This window comes from Bactrocera oleae, chromosome 6, assembly GCF_042242935.1.
Source record: "Bactrocera oleae isolate idBacOlea1 chromosome 6, idBacOlea1, whole genome shotgun sequence".
NCBI lineage: Eukaryota > Metazoa > Arthropoda > Insecta > Diptera > Tephritidae > Bactrocera > Bactrocera oleae.
This window is the reverse complement of record NC_091540.1, coordinates 48,718,592-48,740,699: the sequence shown is the minus strand read 5'-3', so window position 1 is coordinate 48,740,699 and position 22,108 is coordinate 48,718,592. Positions and strand designations below refer to the sequence as shown.

Genomic DNA, 22,108 nt, shown 5'->3' with positions numbered 1-22,108 from the left:
GGAGCTTCCCAAGGATCTTAAAAATAAGATACAGTATTATTTATAAGAGAAATAGGTCTTAAATACATTTTCCTTACAATAAATTACCTTAATTGTTTATTAAATTATTTTATTTTTAGACCATATTTATCAAACAAAATTATCTAGAGCACGATTTCGATATTTTCGCAACACATATTTCATTTATTTTGTATAATATTACGCAATTTGAGATCTTTTGGCGCGATAATCAGTTCAATAATGTACAGTAATATTGTTTAATAAGTGTTTTATCGCCTTCGAGGTATTTGATGAAAATAATGCTTCCAAAATATGCGGGCTAAAGCCTTGACGATCGACTGCTGTGTTTATAGGCACTTTTGGTGCCTTTCATCGCCCCAAAAACGCACCAGTGGGCTGCCCATCGGTTTCAGTTCGGTAGTCATGCATCCATGTTTCATCCAATATTTCAAATTGGCGTACAAACTTGTTCTTATTGCGTTTGATCTATCTGGCACAGAACAATATTTTTTTTGAACATTGTGGTATTCATTGCGCACAAAATTTGTTCATTTGTAAAGATTTGTGAATTATACGAATGAAATCCATGAATAATGCTACCTCTGTGTTCCTTTGAGATGCTAATGCTGCCATCTAATCCTTTTTATAGTCAGCCAATATTATTTCACGAATTTTCAAATAGCAAACTAGTACTTGACTGTCAAATTTGTTAGCGTACATTTCACGTAACACTTGTCAAGGTATTAATTTTCTTAAACTGTGTTCTTTATCAAAAACAACCGTTGGCGGCTTAAGTTTTCAAATTTTGTTTTATTTGCTGGTTTTATTTGGTGCTAGAAAGGCACCTGTGAAGATTATTATAGCCGAAGTGGTATTTTTCGCAGCAATATAATTTATATTTTAAATAACTGTTAACATGTTAATAATTAAGAATAGTAGAAGTATTAAAATCCTTATTTGTATGGAAGTAAGTCAAAGGGAGAAGTAAAGTGCATGGAATTGCATAAGTCTTTTTTAATCTAGAAAATTTGGCTTAGACAAAAATTTGTGGAATTCTGTGACCGCATTGATTTGATGACAACGCCTCTACAGGTCGGTCAAACTTTCACCCAGATATATCGTCGAGTTACAGTTCAGTTCGTCTCCAGCCTTCACGTACTCGTATAACGCTAAAGCTCTAAACAAAATATTTCGTGTTTCCACGAATTATAATTGTTTAACTTTGTGACTTATTAAATAAATATCTAATCGTTTCTTATCTTTTATTGATTTATTGTAGTGGTAATCACCTGTAAATCGCATACCGCCACAATACCTTTAACACAGCGCCATCTACTTATAATGAAAACATCAAACGACATCATACATTTGCTTAAGTTTTTTATTTAAAGCTAACGACTAGACGAACAATAATAGTTAAAAAATATGATAAAATTACTTTTCTTTTTACACATTCATAAATAAACATATGTTTTAACGGTACATACGTACCAACTTATTTTTCTGTAAATTCAGCATATTTGTACACATGTTAAAAACATCTATTCGAAAAAGTCAAAATACTTATTTATTTTAAACTTTTTGGCAATTTTACTTCCTGTAATATTTATTTTGCCACGGTTTATTACAGTTCTAAAGAACTTTTTGAAGGGGGTTAAAATTACTCCGTTAAACAACTCCGAAAAATATGAATTAAATCATCTTCAAAAAACTTGTCACACCTTGTATTATACGTTCCTATAATTCTATTTTTCCATCTAAATGAGGATTTTTCTCGGATTACTGATGCTATAAACTCCTCGGTAATGTCATATTTATAGCCTAAACAGCGTATATTATGTTTGCCACGAAGTTTGTAATAACATACCTCGATGAAAACGTCGCAGAACCTATAAAAAATATACATAAATGATAAGCTGAGTCCATTTAGCCATGTCTATCTCCAATCTCTCAGTTTTTTAGATATCGATCTGAAAGTTTGCACAAGTCCTTTTCTCCCAAAAAAGCTGCCATACAAACGGAGCAACTGAAGTTAACGTTTTTTGTTTTAATAAGAGTATAAATTAGTATATATAATATATTCGAAATTAGGGAAGATAGAAGATTAGAAGATAGAAGATATTAGAAGAATAATCTATAACTATTTGTTACATAAATTCGTGTGGACATAAGATGGATTTTTTATTTAAATAACGCTTTCCATACTGGGGTTCGTTAGTATTTTTAGGAAATATTTAGAATAGTTTTCGTAATTAATGAATGACGTATACAAATAGGAAAGTCGTTATCTGGGAATATGTATTATAATCATTGCGATTTTTAATAAGAGCATGTGTACAATAAGGCTCTCTGCTAGCTCTTTGTACTAGCCGATATTACGTTCTCCGATATGTACAAACGGATATAAGACTGTTCTCGACTAAAAATCTAACTATGTTTTGAATGCCAGTTATATATGTACGTATGGTATACAGTATATGTATATATGTATATGTATATATGTATATGTATATATGTATGTATATGTATATATGTATACAAATATGCTGACTTAACACTGTCCTTTGATTACTTAGACTCTAGGAAATTTTCTTTACGCTTTCAAATTTCTTAATATTCTTTTCGTACATTTAAAATAAAGCTAAATCTGTTCACATTCACATTTGCCATAGGTAATTGAATTATTCATAAATAAGTACGTAAACGACTCGTCTAATACATATATTTTGTATCTTTTTTTATCTATTCAATAGTCTAACTAACTTAAAAAATGCTCCAAAAATAAATGCACTTTTCGCTTAATTGAAATCAGTTTACATTCAGGGCCTCACAGTGGTGTTTGTGTCTTAACTTTCCACATACAATTACATTCTACATAAATATACATATAATATATATACTCTCAAGTATGTCTTAACTAGAAATTTCTTAATAGCAACAATAAATAAGTTCATTATGTAAGTACTACGTAATTTAAAAATGTTGTTGTTGTTGTTCTTGCACAGGGCAGCTTAGACCCAATTACGCATAGGTTATAAAGCATCGTTATGACTTTTGGACAGCGTTGTTTCGATCTGATCGATGCGCCGGAAGGACGATATATAAGAGTTACTGGTCTGCGTTACTATCGAGTTGTTGGACGAGCTCTGCAAAATGAAAAAAGACAGAAAAAATAAAACTGGATTAGTGAAATTCTTACCGAATTTCATATAGGGCGTTCAAAAAAGTCAACCTTCTTTTGTCGATAGGAGCGACCACGCACTCGTGTTGTATTCCGCCTCACCGGATTGTTGGTGGTAGACTTTTGCGATAGGCGCACCGAACTGAAGGTACTACCACGTCGACCACGTCGTATTTGCGGTGAGGGAGTGCCAGTCGCTGCGAATCCATTGAAAGCGATAAAAAATAAAACCAATTGTATATTCACATAACGTTACATATGTATATGTAAGCACATACTATTAACATGCATGTATATCTATATATGTATGAATATATGTGATAATAAATATAGACATCTGTCAAGTTATGATGACTTACGTGTGCTCGCAATAGTTGTGCTACGTTTTGATGCTTGCAACATGCCGAAAACAACAGCGCTAAATGAGCCATGATGCGATATCTGACGCTGTAAGTTGGGCGCCTGCGATAATGGAACACCCGCCGGCAGCCGCACCGGTGATGATAATTGACTTTCATTGGCGCCTTTAGGATGCACAAAGTACGTGACCATTAAGCCTTTACCCTTCACGTTAATCTCGCCGCGTTTCTAAGCACATGCAAACAAGTAAAATCAGACCGTTATTTGGGAAAGTAAAGAGTGAAAGAAATTTGTACGAAAATAAATAAGAATTGCATAAGCTATTACGAGCACTAACCACACAAGTATATCCCTTGGCCTTTAGCAATTCCGAAGTTTTGGTTGGAACTTGAATGCGCCAATTCTCGCCGGTGGAGTCCATACGTGAAGCCACGTTCACCGTATTGCCCCAGATGTCGTAGACAGGCTTGCGGGCACCAATCACACCGCTTACTAGCGGTCCGCTGCAGATGCCAACGCGCAGCTGAAAATTGTTGAATGCTTCTTTGTTGATCTCTTCTAGTTTTTGCTTCATTGCAAACGCGAATTCCACCAGGTCACAAATACTGTCCTCAGCTGTTTCACCGCGGGCGTGTAGATGTGCTGAATTTAGACCAGAAGCGGCCATGTATGTGGCGCCAACCGTTTTGATTTTCTCGATGGAGGCGAAGCGTGGTTCCTCCAAAAGTTCGTCGAAGTCACCTGAGAATTATTATGAAAATGGTTTTGAATTTAAATACTATAAATATATTTGCGTTGTAAGCTACATAAGGTAAATGATTTCCGAGTCTACATTGCCGGCCGGCATAATCTGCTTAAATGTGCGTTTGCAAATCATTCAAATTTATTACCAAAATAATCGTTCGGCAATCATGGAGCGATTTCTCACCACATTTACTCTAGTGGATAATGCGCATCTTCAGGGTCACCGTACAGTGCGTACCGAAGACGCTATTGCTGCTGTGGAGCTGAATATCGAAAAAGTCGCGTATGGCATCCGCCATCGTGCAGGAATTGAAACCGAACAATCATTTGGCGCGTCGTACGTTCGGTGAATGGGCCCATAACGAGATGGCCACCTATCTCGATTTTTACAAAAAAACTTTGTTCAACGCATGTGGCATGACCTCCAAGATCGCACGATTTAACACTGCTGGATTATTTTTTGTGGAGTGATGCGAACCGTGTGCCCGAAATCATTTTTAAGTCATAACGACAAACTCTTATCTTTATAATAAACCTAAATTCTTGGCCATAACATTTCTTGAAACCCCCATGTCTAAAAACACAGATGTATCAGATGGAGTAATACTCTGTATCCACACAGACTTTTTATAATACTTTTTGTAGTTTTCAATATAAAATGTTTATTAAAAGTTAAATTTTTTACTCTTAGTCAAAATAGTTGTTGTAATTGTTTTACTTATATTGTTAAGTTTTATTACACTTCCAAAAGAAAAAGAAGAGAATAATAATCAAGGAAACCTCAATATCCTCCCTTTTAACATCACCTGATACATAAAAAGTCTTTAGATTTGATGAGATCGCGTCACAGACAAAAGATCTTTATCCTTGCCTTAAAATATTAACCGTAACTAGAATATATATGGTCACAAGACGCTTCCTCTGTGAATTTTATGTTTTGATAAATCGTAGTAATGGTAGAAAACATCCTATCGAATTAGAATTAGATTAGAAGACGCTAAGAATTAGTTCTCAGTCTACCGTATTCGCGAGATTTAACGCTCAGTGACTAGTTCCTTCTTTCCCAGGGCGCCAGATTCAAAGAGGGGCTCGCTTGAGAAGGGTATAGTAAATACCGCGATAGCGTATAGTAAAAATGAAAGTTTCAGTATGCTTGATAATTATTTAAAGGGGTGTTTTAGTCTAGAAAAAAAAAAAAATTTATATATATGAAGGTATTTTGCTGACCCAGCATTCAAACTGATTTGGTCGGAAATAAAACTTCAAACGCTTTATTCTCGAAACTGTCTAGGAACTAGCCATATTTCCAAATTGTTACTACTTTTTCGAAACTGTCAAAAAAAGTGCAACAAAAATTGTGTTTTTTACAGGGAGTTGTCATTTCATGAAAAACATTTTTTTTTTCAAACTTTGCCGTAGTTCCAGAAATTGCGACATTATTCTAGATTAATAGTTTTTGTTTGTTGCGGGTTGCTAGGAGTGTTGAAAGCGTGGGTTTGGTCACGTGCCAATTTTTTGAGACACCCCACTTTATCAACTGCTAATTTTAAGATTTTTTAACTTTTTTGAAATTTCCCTGTATTATTGTAACATGAATTAATAATTAATTAAAAATGTGTGGTAAAAGTATTAATTGCCAGGTTTTTACGACACTGCCTAAATCTTTGCACAATCGTTAAAAACTAACTTTATACTTCCGAATGGCACTTACATATAATTTCATTTAAGATTCGAATGCATGCTTTTCCGTTATCGATGTCCTCCGAGTAGAAATCCTGAAAGTTGGGTATGGAAGCAAACATAACCCCACATAATGAATGATTTTTCGAATACAATTCATCTGTGTGCTCATCGGAAAGGTAATAGGCAGCTACATGATGGGGCAAAATATTCTGAAAAGCAAAAAAACCAGTATGCAGACAGTTTATTCAATTTTACGTGATTTCGCCGTAATAAAACAAAGTTTGCCGAGTTATTTCTGTGTCAAATGATGCTTAAGAAAAATAAAAGCACACAAGTGTATTCACCTTAATTAATGTGTCATTGAGTGCGCGATTCGATTTCATATTCATTAATTCACGTTCAGCTTGCTCCTTCCAAATGAAATCCAAACGCGAAGTGACCTGAGGTGCAGTGGCAGCGCAAGTGAGAAGAAATGTAGAAAAAGTGAAAAAGAATTAGAAAATAAGAAAAACTTCATTAATTAAATGCAAAAACATTGAGAGTACATATTTTAATGGTTGGTCGATTTGTCGTGAGTATTGATTTGCGCATACATATTTACGAGTATGTATGTATGTAGTAAGCGCAAGCCCAGTTAACCGAAGAACGATAAAATTTTGTTCAAAGAATGAATGATTTACGTATTGCCAGTTAGGGCCAAAGTATAGCATCGATAAAAAGATGTTGCTCTCTCAAGGTTAGTAGTGTACTAATTAAAAAAATGATAGAAACAGGAAGGCAACATTTTCTAAAATAATAATAACTACTTCATACTTGTTTTTCGGTAAAATTTACTACAACTTCGGTAAACTAGACTCCTAACATAGAGCTTAGTTAATGAGTGTGTTAAAATGATTAAAAATTTCATCTGCAGTTACAATAGCCGTCATCGGTTCGCTGTTTCTCTGTTCGCTGTCAGTAAGTGCTGCTCTCTTGCCAAAATTCACAAGGAAAAGCCATAACAAAATTAGCAAGTTGAATTTTATAGAAGAGAGTACACGGTTTCTTCATTAATATGTAAAATCACTTTTTTCAACGCAAAAAAAAAAGATAATAAAAAAGTATTTATGTCAAGTATTTGATTTTAATAATAATATAAATTGACTTTAAACATGAAAAAGCTTTAACTTCGTCTGCACCGCAGCTCTAATTATCTTGTTTATAGCATACAAGATTATGATCGCGCAGTATGTATGATAGCTATGTATATGCTATAGTCGTCCAATCTGAACAATATATTCGGATATAGTAGCGTCTATCCTTGACAGTTGCATCTAGGCCAAATTTCATAAAGACATCTTGTCGAAAGCTTTCCATTCAAAATTTTGATCGCTCAGTTTGTATGATAGCTATAGGCTATAGTGGTCCGAAATGAGCAGCTTCTGGGAAGGTCGTGTGTAAAATTTCTGCTATACAATATATCTCATCAATTGAGGGGCAAGTTTGCGTGTATTAAGAATTAGCTCTTCACGCAGATATTTATATATGTGTAAACTTTATAGTCCGACGTTTCCTTCTGTGTGATAGAAATTTCCAACAAAATCTACACTGTAGCGGGTATAAAAAAATAACATATACAAGACGTTGCCACGTTAGGTCAAGGGGTTTATAAACGATTTTTGGACGGAAAGAAAAAGAGGAATATTAGGTATTTTGGTTTATGGGGTACAATTAAAATATTAGCTTGGAAACAATTTTACTTGTACTATATTTATCTTTCTTTGTGATTTGTAATTATAAATAGAATTTCTGTATATAGAGCAATAAAGATTGTATAGCTTATGTGTATTGATAACATAAATGACTGGTCTTTAATATTTTATTGATATTAGTGGGGTAAATAAATAAGAACTCCATCCATATTTGCATGCTCCACAAAATCAGCTTGTAGACTAGGTATATTAAGGTATCAAGTAAGTTAGTAAGGGCGTCGGTATTGGTAAAGATGGTTGCAAAACTGGTATGAAATGCCGTTATTTTCAAAATGCTCTAATCCAGGACTTAAAGTCCACTTTGGTTACGGTTTTATTGGTAAGTTCTTGAAAGTGGATTCATACTTGGATATAAGTATAGTGTTGACCAACTAATGGATAATTTCATTTAAAGAATAAGTTAATTACCTCCACCAAGCGGGCATGATAGCCCACCATAACCAGAAATGAGCACAACAATATCAGCATCTGCACATCCAAAGGCATTGCCATATGCTGGTACTCAAAATTCGCTGCAGATGATTGGTAAAAAGTTGGATTTGCCAATATCAGGATCATATAGCAGGCAACCATCGCCAGCGCCATGCATGTTTTAATAAGATAATACAATTTCAACGCCGTAGCCAGCGACACCACACACAGCACCCAGGTAAAAATTATATACTCAGGATGTGCACAATCTCCTTTGTTCGGTTTCAGCTCGTCCGAAGCTTTTAAAGCATTGAAACTATTGAAAAGCTCACCGCTATTTGCATCTCCCATTTCCAATTCATTATCGGTGTCCTTGGTGTTGGCGTTGGCGTTTATGAGCGGTGTGGCAGCTGCTGCTGCAAATAAAATGGCATGTGGAGATTTCTCGAATTTATCCAATGTTTTGCTTGTTGCATTTAGCAGATTTATTGGTGTTTGCGTTAGATTCAGCGCATTAACGATGCTCTGCCGCACGAGATCACCAGCTGGTGCCGCTGTGAGGTTGTCAGTGATGAATGCATCGACGATTGTGCCATTGGCAGCATTAATGGTGATATTGTGATGTATTGTTGCCGATAAGTACACATTCAGCTTGATTTCCTTCTCACTACCATTTGCCAATAAAGCACTGATGACATTGTCGTTGCTATTATTTAACTGTGTACTGGTATTGTTATCGTCGTCCGTATTGTCGAAAGCGTATGTGGAGTCCGGACAAAGTGCCAAGCCGATTGCACTTAAAACCGACATCAGTATTATAACAATGCAAATGAAGAAGGTTCTTCGTCGCCGTTGGTGTACTAGTTTGGCGGAGTTCTGTTTTAGATAAAGTGGCAAGTCTGTCAGTGGCGTATGCCAAGAGAGCAAATGATAAAATACAGAAATTATTTCAGGCATATTTGCGTGATAGACATATAATATTTATTAATTTATCGTTTTGGCTACTTCGCTTATACTCACTTGAGAACTCCTCAGCCATGACTAGCACACAAGAGAAGGTTAAGCATATGGTTCCGACGACTAGGCAAATAATTAATTTGGTACACCGCGGGATGATAATGACTTGACACATCACAATAAATAGCCATATGATAAAAATGCACAGCATATTCGACCTGGAAATTTAAGAAAATTATAAATGGAAAATAACAATAGTAGAATATATTTTAAATTATTTGTTATTTAAAAGACAAAGACCAGTAAAAATTCACTGCTTTCTTATATACCTATATATATATACAATATATAATATAATATTTTTTAAGGACTCTACGGTAATTTTTCTATATTTCAATTCGATTGACTAACCTAATTATTAAGTAACACACTCCCAACTATCGTAGTATCTTTTTCTGCATTTCAACGGCCTCTTTTGAAGTCCCCTAATAATATGCAGTGCATATGTTCCTCCAAAGTACATTGGTGTAGGATCTTTTTTATTATTTTTTTTTTACAGATTGTCAATTGAGATCCCTGTTAGGATCGACTTCATTACCTAACATAACCTAAGTGGGTAAGCCGATAACACTAGCTGCCTCCGCTTCGTCTTGGAGTGTAGTAAATCGAACAAGCCAACAGGTATGTTGGTTAAAAAAATTGGCAGCTCTTGCGTTGCAACGCTGCACTAGCATATCCATTGACGCATGCAAATTGTGTTGCGCTTTTTCTTTTGATGAATTATTTCTTCTTGACGCGACACAAAATTTCAGTAACCTATTAAATTTGTCTCGATAACTTTGTTGTTGCTTTTACAAGTAAATTTTTTGATAAGAGAACAGACCACAGAGAAGGCGAGTAGAGAATTGGCGGATCGAGCTACTATTGCACGACCAAAAAAGTGCTCATTATGCTGACGTTAAAATACTATATTTGGGTCACGCAAAGTACTTTATTGAGGCATTTAAAAAAACAGACCAAGCCAAAAAAGGTGTCAAATTAAATAAAAATATCTCTAATGTAATAATTAAGTTTCAAATTATTTTAGTGCTTTTTGAAGAATTTTGTTAATAAGATTATATACCTACTATAAAATATTTATTATAATATTGCTCTTGCTTAGTTTCAAAAAACTGAATAATAATTGTAATTTCAATATAAAGCTTGTATTCCGATCTCTATCATTTCCGTCTTCTAATGTAGATAGTCTAGGAAAAATTGTCACACAAATCAGTTACTTGCTATCCTATCTGGGATTATCTCAGTAGAACGAATACATAACAAATCTACTTTTCTAAGTTTTTGTTGTTGTCCATCTAGTGTTTGAGTTAGTCACTTTTGAACATTTTATAACATGAAGAACTTATAACAAACGTGATCGATTAGACATTATAAACTTGCATTAGTTAAAACTTTGCTTAATCATAGTGGAATATTACAACATTTGATTACTCACCTAAACATATCTTCACGTAATTGACAAAATTTCTGTTCTTGACTGTGATCCTTAAATTTTAAGGTCCACGTATTCAGGTACTCTCGTCTAATTTCCTTATTCGAATTTATTTGTATATTTTGTTCAATGAAATCGTCGATCTATGGAAGATTTATATATAAATGAAATAAAAGGTTTTGTGCTCTAAAAATAGATTTTGGAGTTTTCTGTATAAATAAAAATACGGACCTCTTCATCTAATGCAGTCGTTGAATGACCATGTTCTTGCTTGGGATCGACCAATACCGAATCACATCTATTCAGACCGTCCTGCGGCGAATTGAGCTGGATTTGAAGAGAGGAAGTAAATTGTAGTAAATAATTTAACCGATCTTTGTGACTAATGGTCCTAGTAAACAACATATTTAATAAATTAGTAGTTAACACGTTTTGGATTTCTGAGTAATAGCACTCTTCTTTTACTGACCAAATAATAGTTAGTCATTAGTTGTATTCATTAGTTAGGACCAATTATATCCCTAAAGAAATTATCTCCAGTTAAGTTTCCTAAATTCTTTTAAGAACCCGCACATCTATATATTATATGTTATGCTGAAGGAAGCAATGTTATTAACATTTTAGCATCCAAAAAATAAAATGATGACTGATTATTAAAGAGGTAATAGAAATCACTCTACTAATAAAGAAATGAACTTTTTCAAGGGTGCTTTTGATGGACAAATTAATTAGTTTGTGAATTTATTAACAAAAGGTGGGAATGTTTTGGTGTAAAGGACTAAGTCCACACATCACATATGCCACTATTTACAGTCATCCAAGTTTCAGCAATATATCTCAATTTGTACTCAAGTGCGCGAACGGACCGATGGACAGGTAGACAGTCAACCGGAATTCAACTCGTCATCCTGATAATTTTTATATATATGACCCTTTATCTATGTCGATTAGTTTTATATATTACAAACAACCGTTAGGTGAACAAAACTATTATACTCTCCAGCAACATGTTGCAAGAGTAAAAAAATAAACCGAGCATTAAATTCAGAACTGTTGTAATTCCTGGTACTTGACAAGATTATGGGTATGCTTTTATTTATTACTGTTTACTCGGAATAACCGACCATTTCACGAACGAAATGAAATATCTCATTTGACTTTCGAAAGAGAATTCCTAATAATGGTAAACTCTCTTCATAGTAAAAACTGTATGTCTGTTAACCAGTGAGAGAAGTGAAAGCTCTTATACTAAAAAAATTTGGTTCAAAGGCTTGTTTACGCATATGTGTATATCCTTGAAAAATTGGATACTATTTTCACACAATGTGCAAAAGAATTGCAAATTTTGGCGCTAGAGTTTTATGTTACTACCAATGAATTACGTTCACGCGTCACGCAGTTATTCATCAACACGTTTCAAAGCCGATACTAATCAGTCACTCTTGTTTGCAGCGTTTGGTTCAAATTATTTTTATACAAAAAAAATAACTGTATGTATAGAACTACATGCGCGAAATCTGTAACATGAATGTATTTCACCGAACTTTTGAGGCAAATATTGCCACTGCAGCTAACCAGAGAGCAACACACATACTAAATAGTGAAATTTCACCCACATGCGCATGTGTGTGTAAGGTATAAAACAATTATTATAGTACACACGTACATTTTTGAATGGAATTTCCGGTGTCCATTCCGTGGTCGGTTCATCCTCAATAATTAATGCTTTTGGGTCGATTGTGCTTGGCAGATTCTGGGGAATCGCTGTTGCGCCGTTCATTTTTAGCGATTGCTGATCGACCACTGCGGTGGGCGCTATCATCGTAGTCGGTGAGGAGACAGTCGATAAGCCAGTTGAATCCGCAGCACCGGCCCCGCTTGCAACACCATTATTGCTAGGCCCATTTATGCCATCACCTATCCGTCCACCATTACCCAATGCTACACCTTCCATTACATTGGGCAGAGAGTTAACCGAAATATTCTTCTTTTGTAATGCAGCCAGCGGTGTGGCGGGCAAATGTACCAGTTGTTGTTGTTGTTGTTGGGCCTCAATGCCAGCTGCGATTGGTATGGATTTGGAGCCTATGCTGGCGGGTGTTGTAACAGCGGTCGGGGTGCTGGCATCAATGCTACCAGTCGCCGTGCATATGGTGTTGGCTAAGTGTTGACTGCTGCGCGTGCCAAAGCGACGCTTCGGCCTGGAAGTGTTACAAACAAAAGCAAACCAAATATAATAAAAAATCAATGCCAGGTGCTTGTGTGTGTGTGCGAATCAAAAGTTAAGCGCTCATTGTATTTAAAGCCTATACATCTTTATATTTATTAGTGTTAATTGAAATAGTCTTAGCCTATGACAGGCGTAGATTTGCGGCACTACACTAAATTATTTATCTATGCATTTCACCTTCTGTTTTAATTACTTACCGTAACGGTTCGGTGCGCTTGATAAGATACGTTTTGATGTTCATCATTTTCAAGTGATTGTCACGGCTACCGCCATTGCCTGGCTCCACTTCGTAGGCCTCGTTCAGGCACTTCAGTGTGGCCTCGGAGATGTGTACACGCCTGTAACGGTAATTGAAGTCGAACTAATTGTTAACACGTGCAGAAAGTTGTTTTGCAAAGTCACCGAAGGATAATAAATAACGAATACAAAAAAAATTAAAAGAAATCAGTTAAGAAAGAGGGCTTTGTTCGAGTGTAACCGAACATTTTATTCACTTGCGGACTTCAACGGACGGAAATACCTTCAGGTGTGGAACACTTTATATGAAACTAGGGCATGTTTTCAAGGTAAACTGTAATTAGAAAAACACGTTCACTCAATTTTTTTAGGATAACTTAAATATTCGCCGATATATGCAGTATAAGGCAAATGGAATATTCAGCATAAAACTTGTTGGAATAACGAAAATCATTATAAGTAGTATATGGGAGTTGGGGGTAGTATTGACCAGATTTTATCAATTTTTGGCAATATCAAAATGCCACAGACTAATGAAATGCTCCCAGGGTTTCATTCAGGTACCTCATATGCCATCACCAATCATATGGAGTAAACTCAGCCAGATTTTTGAAATTCCTGATATTATATAGTTATTTTGGGCTAAGTCAATTTTCAACTAAATTTATGAATTTTAAGCACAAAGATATACTGTTATTAGAAAAATCCGCTCTCTCATTTTCATTGAAATAACTCACATCTTGGTTGAAATATGCGGTATAAAGTCACCCGGAAGTTTAAAAATCTATACATATAATATATTAGGTATATGGGGGCTAAGGGAAATATCGCCCAGATTCAACCCATTTTTGACATACAGACACAATAGTATCTGGAAAGGATCCTGTCTGAATTTATATTATATATCTCACACACTGACCGATATTTTCAGTAAAAATTTAACTATAGGTTAACCGTTATATAAGAAGTGGGCGGGGATATCACCCGATTTCACCTATTTTCAAACTTTCTTTTGATTATTATAGCTTTAGTGTTTTAGGAGATATGCACAGTTATCCCATTAGAAAGCGCGGTCACGCCCACTTTTTTTAACTTAATATGCCTCTCTCTAATGCGTTTCGTTGTATCAAATAACAGTCTTGTATCTTATTGTGGAGCATTTTGTGGGCGTGGCAGTGGTCTATTTACGCCTATCTACAATAGCAACCTTCTTATGGTGCCAAGAAACATGTGTATCAAGTTTCATAAATTTTTACTCAAATTACAGCTTGCATAGATGGATGGCGACGGACGAACGGACGGAAAGTCATTCGGATTTCAACTCGTCTCTTCATCGTAATCATTTATGTATAAATAACTCTATATTTAACTCGAATAGTTTAAGTTGATACAAACAACCGTTATGTGAATAAAACTATTATACTTTGTAGCAACATGTTGCATAAGTATAAAAACGCTAATTTTGAAGCGCTCTCACATTGCAATAAGTTGGTAATCCCTTCATCCTTGCCTTCATCGTAGCTTTAGCCAAACTAGGAACTGTTGCTCTATCCATCCCCCGTAGTTTCCAGTTTTAGCCCCGTGCGACTTCGTTTTGTTTCCAAACTTTCAAAGTCACAAGTCAAAGTCGGACATAAAGATGATTCGAATAAAGAAGTTATCAAATGAGGAGATTAGTTTGTAAACCTCCACAAAACGTACTTTTCAGATGGGTTAAAAGAAGAGTACTTTTCAGAAGTTTAAGAGAAACAAATCACCATTTTACGAAATTACTGGCTTACTTTTAAACTCAGATGCTGTCTTCACCATATTCTATTTCATTTTTTGTTGAATACTCTTTTAGAAGGCTATGTCAATCATAATTGATTTGCATTTGAGGTACAAATATGTGAATACTTGTATATGATTGTGGTGGTATATACAATAATACGAATATACTTGTTTGCATATACAATATTCAAAATTTAACAACAAAAATGGAACCCAAATCATTGTTCAAATTTATTTATATGAGTGTTCCGAAAGCTATTCTCTTACACTTTTTGCTGACAATTGTTCAAAGATATATTGGAAATTTAATACTCACCCGGGAATACCGCCGGATTCCATGTGATTTGCAATAATAACATCGTTCGACCAAACATCAAAATGCCATTTTTTATTGCCCAATACGCCACACATCACCGAACCGCTATGAATGCCGATGCGCATATTTAAATCGACCTGTGTGAGAGTTCGTAGAAAAATAAATTGTTACTGCAAGGCAAATACGATTTTTATATGTTCTGTACATAAAAAATTTGTACATGCACATGAAATACAAATATTTTTATTGCAGTAATTTAAAAAAAAAAAAACGCCAGTCGCAAAAAGCTAGTTCCGTAATGAAAAAATCGAGCGAAAAATTTTCAATCGTTGTAAGTTACGGAAGTGATATTTATGATGAAAGTAATTAACTCTTTGAAAAGTAGAGATTTGTATTGAAAATAGGCAACAAAAGAAAAACCTTATATATCTATATTCATAGGCATATATACAGTAGTTTGACCATCCATAATGATAATAATAATTATATCATTAGGTATGCGTTATAAATGCAGACTGACGACTCGTCACTTAGTAGATGTATTCTCAAAACTAGCAAAATCTGAATATTCGTTATAGGTAGTTCCTTATGCTCGAAAGCAGTGTAAAGACTATTCTATATTTATGTATACCAAAATAGAATAAACATTTGATGATGTTTCGGATATAAATCAAAATGTAATCTCATCACGAGATTAAACAAGGAGAATATATCAGGAGACATTTCCAACACTTATTCGTGTTGTCGGTAAAATATACAGAAATTATATTTATATCATCTAAGAACACAGTTCAATGCCAGCTGCTGTCTGTGATAGGTTTTCATAGAGTAAACGGCCTTTAGTACACTGATTGTCTACGTATTGTTAATGATTGCTGGTTTATACTTTTCTTATCCATAAGTACAATAAAACGAAAAATAGCTTTGATTGAATACATTAATATCGTTTATTAATTGTTTTACCATGTTAGACCATATACCTGAGCCCAAAAAAAACAAAACTGGCTAAAATCGATTGTTTTTGAGCGTTTTGAACGACTTTTACCGACATCGCACCCATTTTTTTCCTTTGAGATACCAATGAACTCGTTCTATTATTTTATAGTCATCCAGCACAATTTTTGCGATGGTTTCTGGCGTTATCGCCTCTTAATTCCTGAGAGTTGGTTCCTCGGTACGGTACGAAATATAGCAAACCATTCCTTGACCACTGAATATGCTAGGTTAGATTTGCTGTACAACCTTTCAAGCGCAACCATTTACTAAGTATACAAACAGATCAAGCTTTCTGATCTGTTTTATTCAATTTTCTTTTGAATACTGAATATCAAAGTCAAATTTTGTTTGAGTTTATTATTTTTTACTTTCACTTGAGGTTTCTACGTATTGCCTCTAATTTGAATATATGCACATACATAAGTGTTATACTATATATTACGTTGGAATACAGATGTGCAACGCCATTGATCAATGTTGAAACCAGGTATGTTTCACGTGTACAACAAACAGGCGGTTGCAATAGTTCATTCTTTTAAATGGGTCATAAAGTGGTTGAAGTTGCGGTTGGAGCACCAGATTTTGCATGCCGTACACTTGCCAAAAACATAAATCCTGAGGTTATGCATATATATGCTTGTACAACAAGTAAGGAAGGGTAAAGTTCAGGTGTAACCGCATATTTTTTACTCTTGCATCTTGCAAGGATCAAAGCAGGGAAAATACCTTCAGGTGGTAAGAAAACTTTATAATAAAAAATGTTGCGAAACAATTCAATAATTCATTATTCGACGAAATCATAAATTGACTACAATCAAAATTATTATTTTATTAAGTTATATTATAGGTGACAGACTCATTTAGTTTTATTAGTATATTTTACTTCGCGAAAGCTAATATTATATTGACACCATCTTCAAATGAGATATACTCGTATGTGATATAAACTGAAGACGTTAAATTTAATATAATGAGTTGATGTGCAAAACGCCAACCAGGGAGTCCAGATCAATTTTATTCATATTCTGTCACACAATTTTTAAGAAAACATGTTTAATAAATTGTATTAAAGTATCACACATTTTGTCAGGTGGAAAGTCGGAAATTGTTATACAGGCTATATGGGGACAGAGAAAGCAATGGGCTGACGGCATTAATTTTGACATTGCTTAAGTATACTTGAGATCATATTTTCAAGAAATCTTATAAATACATACGTATATATAATTATATATTAACTTACAGAATGAACGACATGTTCGGCATAAGGTTTGTTAGAGAAACAAAAACCAATATATGTAGTATTTGAGAGATAGGGGCAGTATTGACCCGATTTTATCTATATTTGGCAACACTACATATTAATAACAGAATAATTCGTGCAAAGTTTTATTCCGTTATATTAATACAAGTCAAGGAATCAGAAGGAATATAAAATTGTGTTATATGGTGGAGTAAGATAAATGTGCCTAGAATGTTATATACCGAATTTGGCTGAAAACGATTAAGCAGGTCTCGAGATATGGGTTTTCCTCTAAAATGGCGGTGCCACGTCCATTATATTGTAAATTTTTGTATTGGTTCCTATAAAGCTTGGATGGTACATATATCCTATGTGTGAAATTCAAACTCTCTGGCTTGTTTATTTAATAAGTTATCGCACTTTTAGTAGTTTTAATTGGGAGTGGGCGTGGTTATCACCCGATTTCACCCATTTTCACACTGTCTAAACCTAAAGCTAAAGGTTTGTTTTGAGTGAATTTGGTTATTATAGCTTTAGTGGTTTAGATGATGTGCGCATTTAACATATTAGAGGGCGAGGACATGCCCGCTTTTTAAAAAAATTTAAACTAAAGATTCCCCTCCCTAATGCGGTTCGTTGTACCAAATAACAGTCTTGTATCTTATTGTGGAGCTTAGTAATGTCAATTTATTAGTTTTCGATTAATTTTGTTTTGTGGGTGTGGTAGTGGTCCGAATACGCCCATCTACAACACCTTATGGTGTCAAGAAACATGTGTATCAAGTTTCAGCAAGATTTTTAAATTTTTACTCAAGTTATCGCTTGCACGGGCAGACAACCGGATGACAACTGGTCTCGTCAACCTGATCATTTATGTATATATTATATAACCCTATATCTAACTCCATTAGTTTGAGGTGATATAAACAAACGTTAGGTGAACAAAACTTTTATACGCTGTAGCAACATGTTGCAGGAGTATAAAAATATACCAAATGCACACATGAAGGAGCATGTATTTACAGACACATAATCTGAAGAGGATTCGGAAGTACCAGTATATTCCAAAGGCAAAACAAACACAATGACCCACAAGCCATAATTTGCAGACATTGAAAGCGGTTAGATAGTTGAGAGAGGCAAAGTTCAAACCATTTACAGATTTCATCGATTTTTGTTTGTATTGTTTACGCTTTCGCGTTGTGTAGCATTATCGCATAATTTAAGCATTAAATTTAATAATTTTTCACCGGCACAAAATCACAACAATTTAGCCGGTCATTGTCTGCATTGTTGGCAGGTCGTGTACGTATGAGTGCACGATGCATTTTTGTTTGCTGCTGACAGGGCGAAATGCATTGAAAGCGATTTCCATGCAAATGAATTGTCAACATGGGCGCCGTTACCTCGAACCTCCAACCGCTCGTGTCAGCAGCCAACCTACATATATATATGTACATATGTACGTACATGTAATCAGCACTCATACGAATCGAGGTAAACTGTCACATATAACATACAGACAAGGGTAGCTTGTGTGTGCATATGCTGGTTGTAAATTTTTGGTTTGTTTCGATAGCGACAGTATGGAAACACAATAAAGCCAACTGCCAGTCAATAAAAACACCGTTTTTCCCACCTCAAAACTGACATGGCTGCTGTTGTGATTTTTTATACCTCCGACTACATATGTATAATATATACATGCTTCATAAATAAATATGTAGAAGGTCCTCTGAAACACAGCAAGGTGTTAATGGCTGAATTTGGTAGCACCAATATGTGTTTTTATGATTCATGTAAAGTGGACCTGGGGTACAAAAAGTGTCAATATATATTTCATAATAATTTTTTTCGTGAATTTCAGAAGAATTATATGCCAGATGAACAATTTTATTTATATTTTATTAATATTGATAATATTGTTTGGCAATATATTCAAATGAATATGCTCACATGATATTGATAGGTGACCTTCTGCCTTGTTTGGTTTTTGCACTTCCAAGTACATTCTTCTGATTTTACTATTAATTGACAATAGGTAATTGACATACTCGTATATCCTTTTTAAACATATCCTTACTGTAGAATTGGCCGAAACTTGGTGTGAACGAGTAAATTTATACGTGTACATGTATGTAAAATGCAAATAGTAATTGCTTACTAGTTATGTTATATTTTTATAGCCTGAACAGGGTATATTAACCAATCGTTCAGTTTGTATGGCAGCTATATGCTATAGTGATCCGACAATGCTCACTATAGGGGATATGGGGATTCTTAGGGAGAAAAGGACGTGTGCAAAATTTCAAATCGATATGTCTAAAACTGTGGTACTAGTTCGCGTATATACACACAGGCAGACGGATGGATGGATGGACAGACAGACGCCATTTATCCTCTCCCTACTTGCTGCTGCAAAAAATTCTACATATGAAAGCAGCAACAAACTTAGCGAGTTGATTTACTAGAGAATATTTAAGGAGTATAAATGCTAGCTTCAATGCTACCAAGTTTTGTTTTGCATAATAACAACTGATCAACAATAATCAAGTCTTTGTGTGAAAACCATGTTTATTTGTTAAGGCATCTTTACGAAATTGACATTACTTAATTGACATTATACTAATGGCTTAGACTGGTTCACTACAGCATATAGCTGTAATTCAAAAATACCGATCAAAATCAAGGAAAACTTTTTTTATATGTGAAGGGTATTATAGCTTCGGTATTAACGAAGTTAACGTTTTTTCCAATTTTTTTGGTTTTAAAAACTTAAATCTTGAAATAAACTTAAATTGTTGATAGAAACATAAGGCATGGATGATGTTTAATATCAAGAGATCAATGAAATGTTATTTTGTGGGAATATAAAAATTTCTCCATCAAGGAGAAAAGCGCATCCAAATTGCGCGGGCGTCAGGAGACATGTCAGCGCAAGATTTCCCCGCTAGTCCTGCCAGCTTTGTTTGAACAACTGCTCATAGTTTGTTCGCTTGGCTACTCTCTAAAAGAAACTTCTTGGCGAAAAGAACTGTGTACCGTACAAATGAGAGGTTTGTTTGTGTCTATTAGAACAGAAACGTTTACACTGAGTTCTCGTACGATAAAATCAAATATTCCTGTTTGGAAAACCATGAAACGTATTAACTTAATTAATTAATCCAACATCTACTGATCGATAATCAAATAGGTATTGTACGATGCCTTGGCTTAACATGGTATTTTTCGAATCGATCAGCGTTACTCTCGGCTCCTCTCAATGGCGACTCTGAGGTGTTTAAAATATAACATTAAATCATATGCATTTTCATTTACGACGTAGCATTACCAAAAAAAAATATTGTCTCTGAATTTCATTAACGCAATGCACATATTGACCGTCATATTGCAGTATGAAGTTTGTCGGAAGTTTGAAAATCGTTATACTAAGTGTAAGGCGGCTAGGCGAAGTATTGATCTTCCAATTCTCTTCCAATTTCAACTCACAGATTGACAGAAGAGTCAGCGTGGCCACTGGGGTTCACATATTCGGTATCTGAAGGCTTGAAAAGTTATAGTCCGATTTCAACCATTTTTAGACGTGACAGTAAAATGAAAGAATCAGATTGAATTGTAAATTGTTGATTATGGGAAGTAGGAGTGGCTGTAGACTGATCGCGTTACACTTTGATTTAAGAATTACAAATGTAATGTTATACACAAAATTTCATTGACATTGATTGAGTAGTGTAGTAGTAAAGGTGGCCGGTGCCAAGGTAACTGTCTAATTTTGACACTGCCGCCTATGTAAAATTTAATGCGTATATTTTTAATGAGTTATTGCACTTTCAGTAGTTGTAAACATAGTCATTATATAAGAAGTGGGCGGGGATATCATCCGATTTGTATTCGACATATCGTAAAAAATGATTTAGATAACAAAATTTGTTTGTATGATATGCAAGTGAAAAAATTTGTGTTTCGTATTTGTTATTCTTTCACTAAGTGCTTGAATTCATAACCACTTTTCCCCTTTCCCCCATTCTGAAATAAAACCGAACAAGCATATTTTGTTACCGCAAACATCCCGTTAAAATATATACATATTTACTCGTACATCATATGACGTCGGTCTACATTAGCTCATATATAATAGAGATGTATTAGTGTTTTTTTTTAATGTTATACTCACATGCGTATGTAGCCGTACATCCTTGATGGCCTTTATCATGTGCAGTCCGGTCTCCACACTGCACACCGCATGATCCGGTCGGGTCTTCCAATTGTCGCTCTCAAATTGTGACACACAATAATAGCAATCGCCCAAGAGTTTCACACGCAAACAGTGATTGTCCTGCGGTTGCGGTCAAATGAAGCGAGCACAACGGCGTCAGCATGTAGTTGCAATAATATTAACAACAAGAACAACAGCAATAGTGCACACAACACGATGCATCAACGTCCAGGGCCAAACCGGAAAAACGTAAAAATTTTATATTTACATTCTTGTCTTATCTTTAGCAATTTGGCTTCATTTGACTACTTGGTCAATTGTTTATTATTGTTGTTGGTTTTTATGTGTCTGCAGATTTATGTATGTCACTCAAGTTTCACTACCAACCATGTACCATATACTTATAGTTTAGTATAAGGAGACGCCGTAATATGGGTGTCGGGTCTGTGCGAACAGTGACAGACGATGCCGTCACTTAAGTGCGCTATTTGCTTCCGATAAATGTCAAAGCGATTGAAGCT

The 22,108-nt window shown here is 34.8% G+C and overlaps 1 protein-coding gene across 3 annotated transcripts in view; it reads right to left on the bottom strand.

Annotated features, from left to right (window-relative positions):
* Positions 1-1,363: 1,363 nt before the first annotated feature.
* Positions 1,364-22,108, bottom strand: part of Ac78C (adenylyl cyclase 78C) — a 112,466-nt gene continuing 91,721 nt past the window's right edge. The window contains exons 11-24 of one of the 3 annotated variants that reach the window (XM_070111128.1): positions 21,546-21,707; positions 15,133-15,269; positions 13,007-13,147; positions 12,246-12,780; positions 10,811-10,906; positions 10,583-10,722; positions 9,151-9,305; positions 8,128-9,029; positions 6,313-6,408; positions 5,997-6,177; positions 3,879-4,282; positions 3,541-3,769; positions 3,200-3,378; positions 1,364-3,124 (exon numbers count right to left, since the gene is read on the bottom strand). In XM_070111128.1, the coding sequence (XP_069967229.1) occupies positions 3,206-3,378; positions 3,541-3,769; positions 3,879-4,282; positions 5,997-6,177; positions 6,313-6,408; positions 8,128-9,029; positions 9,151-9,305; positions 10,583-10,722; positions 10,811-10,906; positions 12,246-12,780; positions 13,007-13,147; positions 15,133-15,269; positions 21,546-21,707 (3,351 nt within the window). In that variant the 3' untranslated portion in view covers positions 1,364-3,124; positions 3,200-3,205. Of the gene's footprint in view, positions 3,147-3,199; positions 3,379-3,540; positions 3,770-3,878; positions 4,283-5,996; positions 6,178-6,312; positions 6,409-8,127; positions 9,030-9,150; positions 9,306-10,582; positions 10,723-10,810; positions 10,907-12,245; positions 12,781-13,006; positions 13,148-15,132; positions 15,270-21,545; positions 21,708-22,108 lie in introns of all 3 variants that reach the window. The other 2 variants (XM_036362632.2, XM_036362644.2) reach the window with 2 other exon arrangements.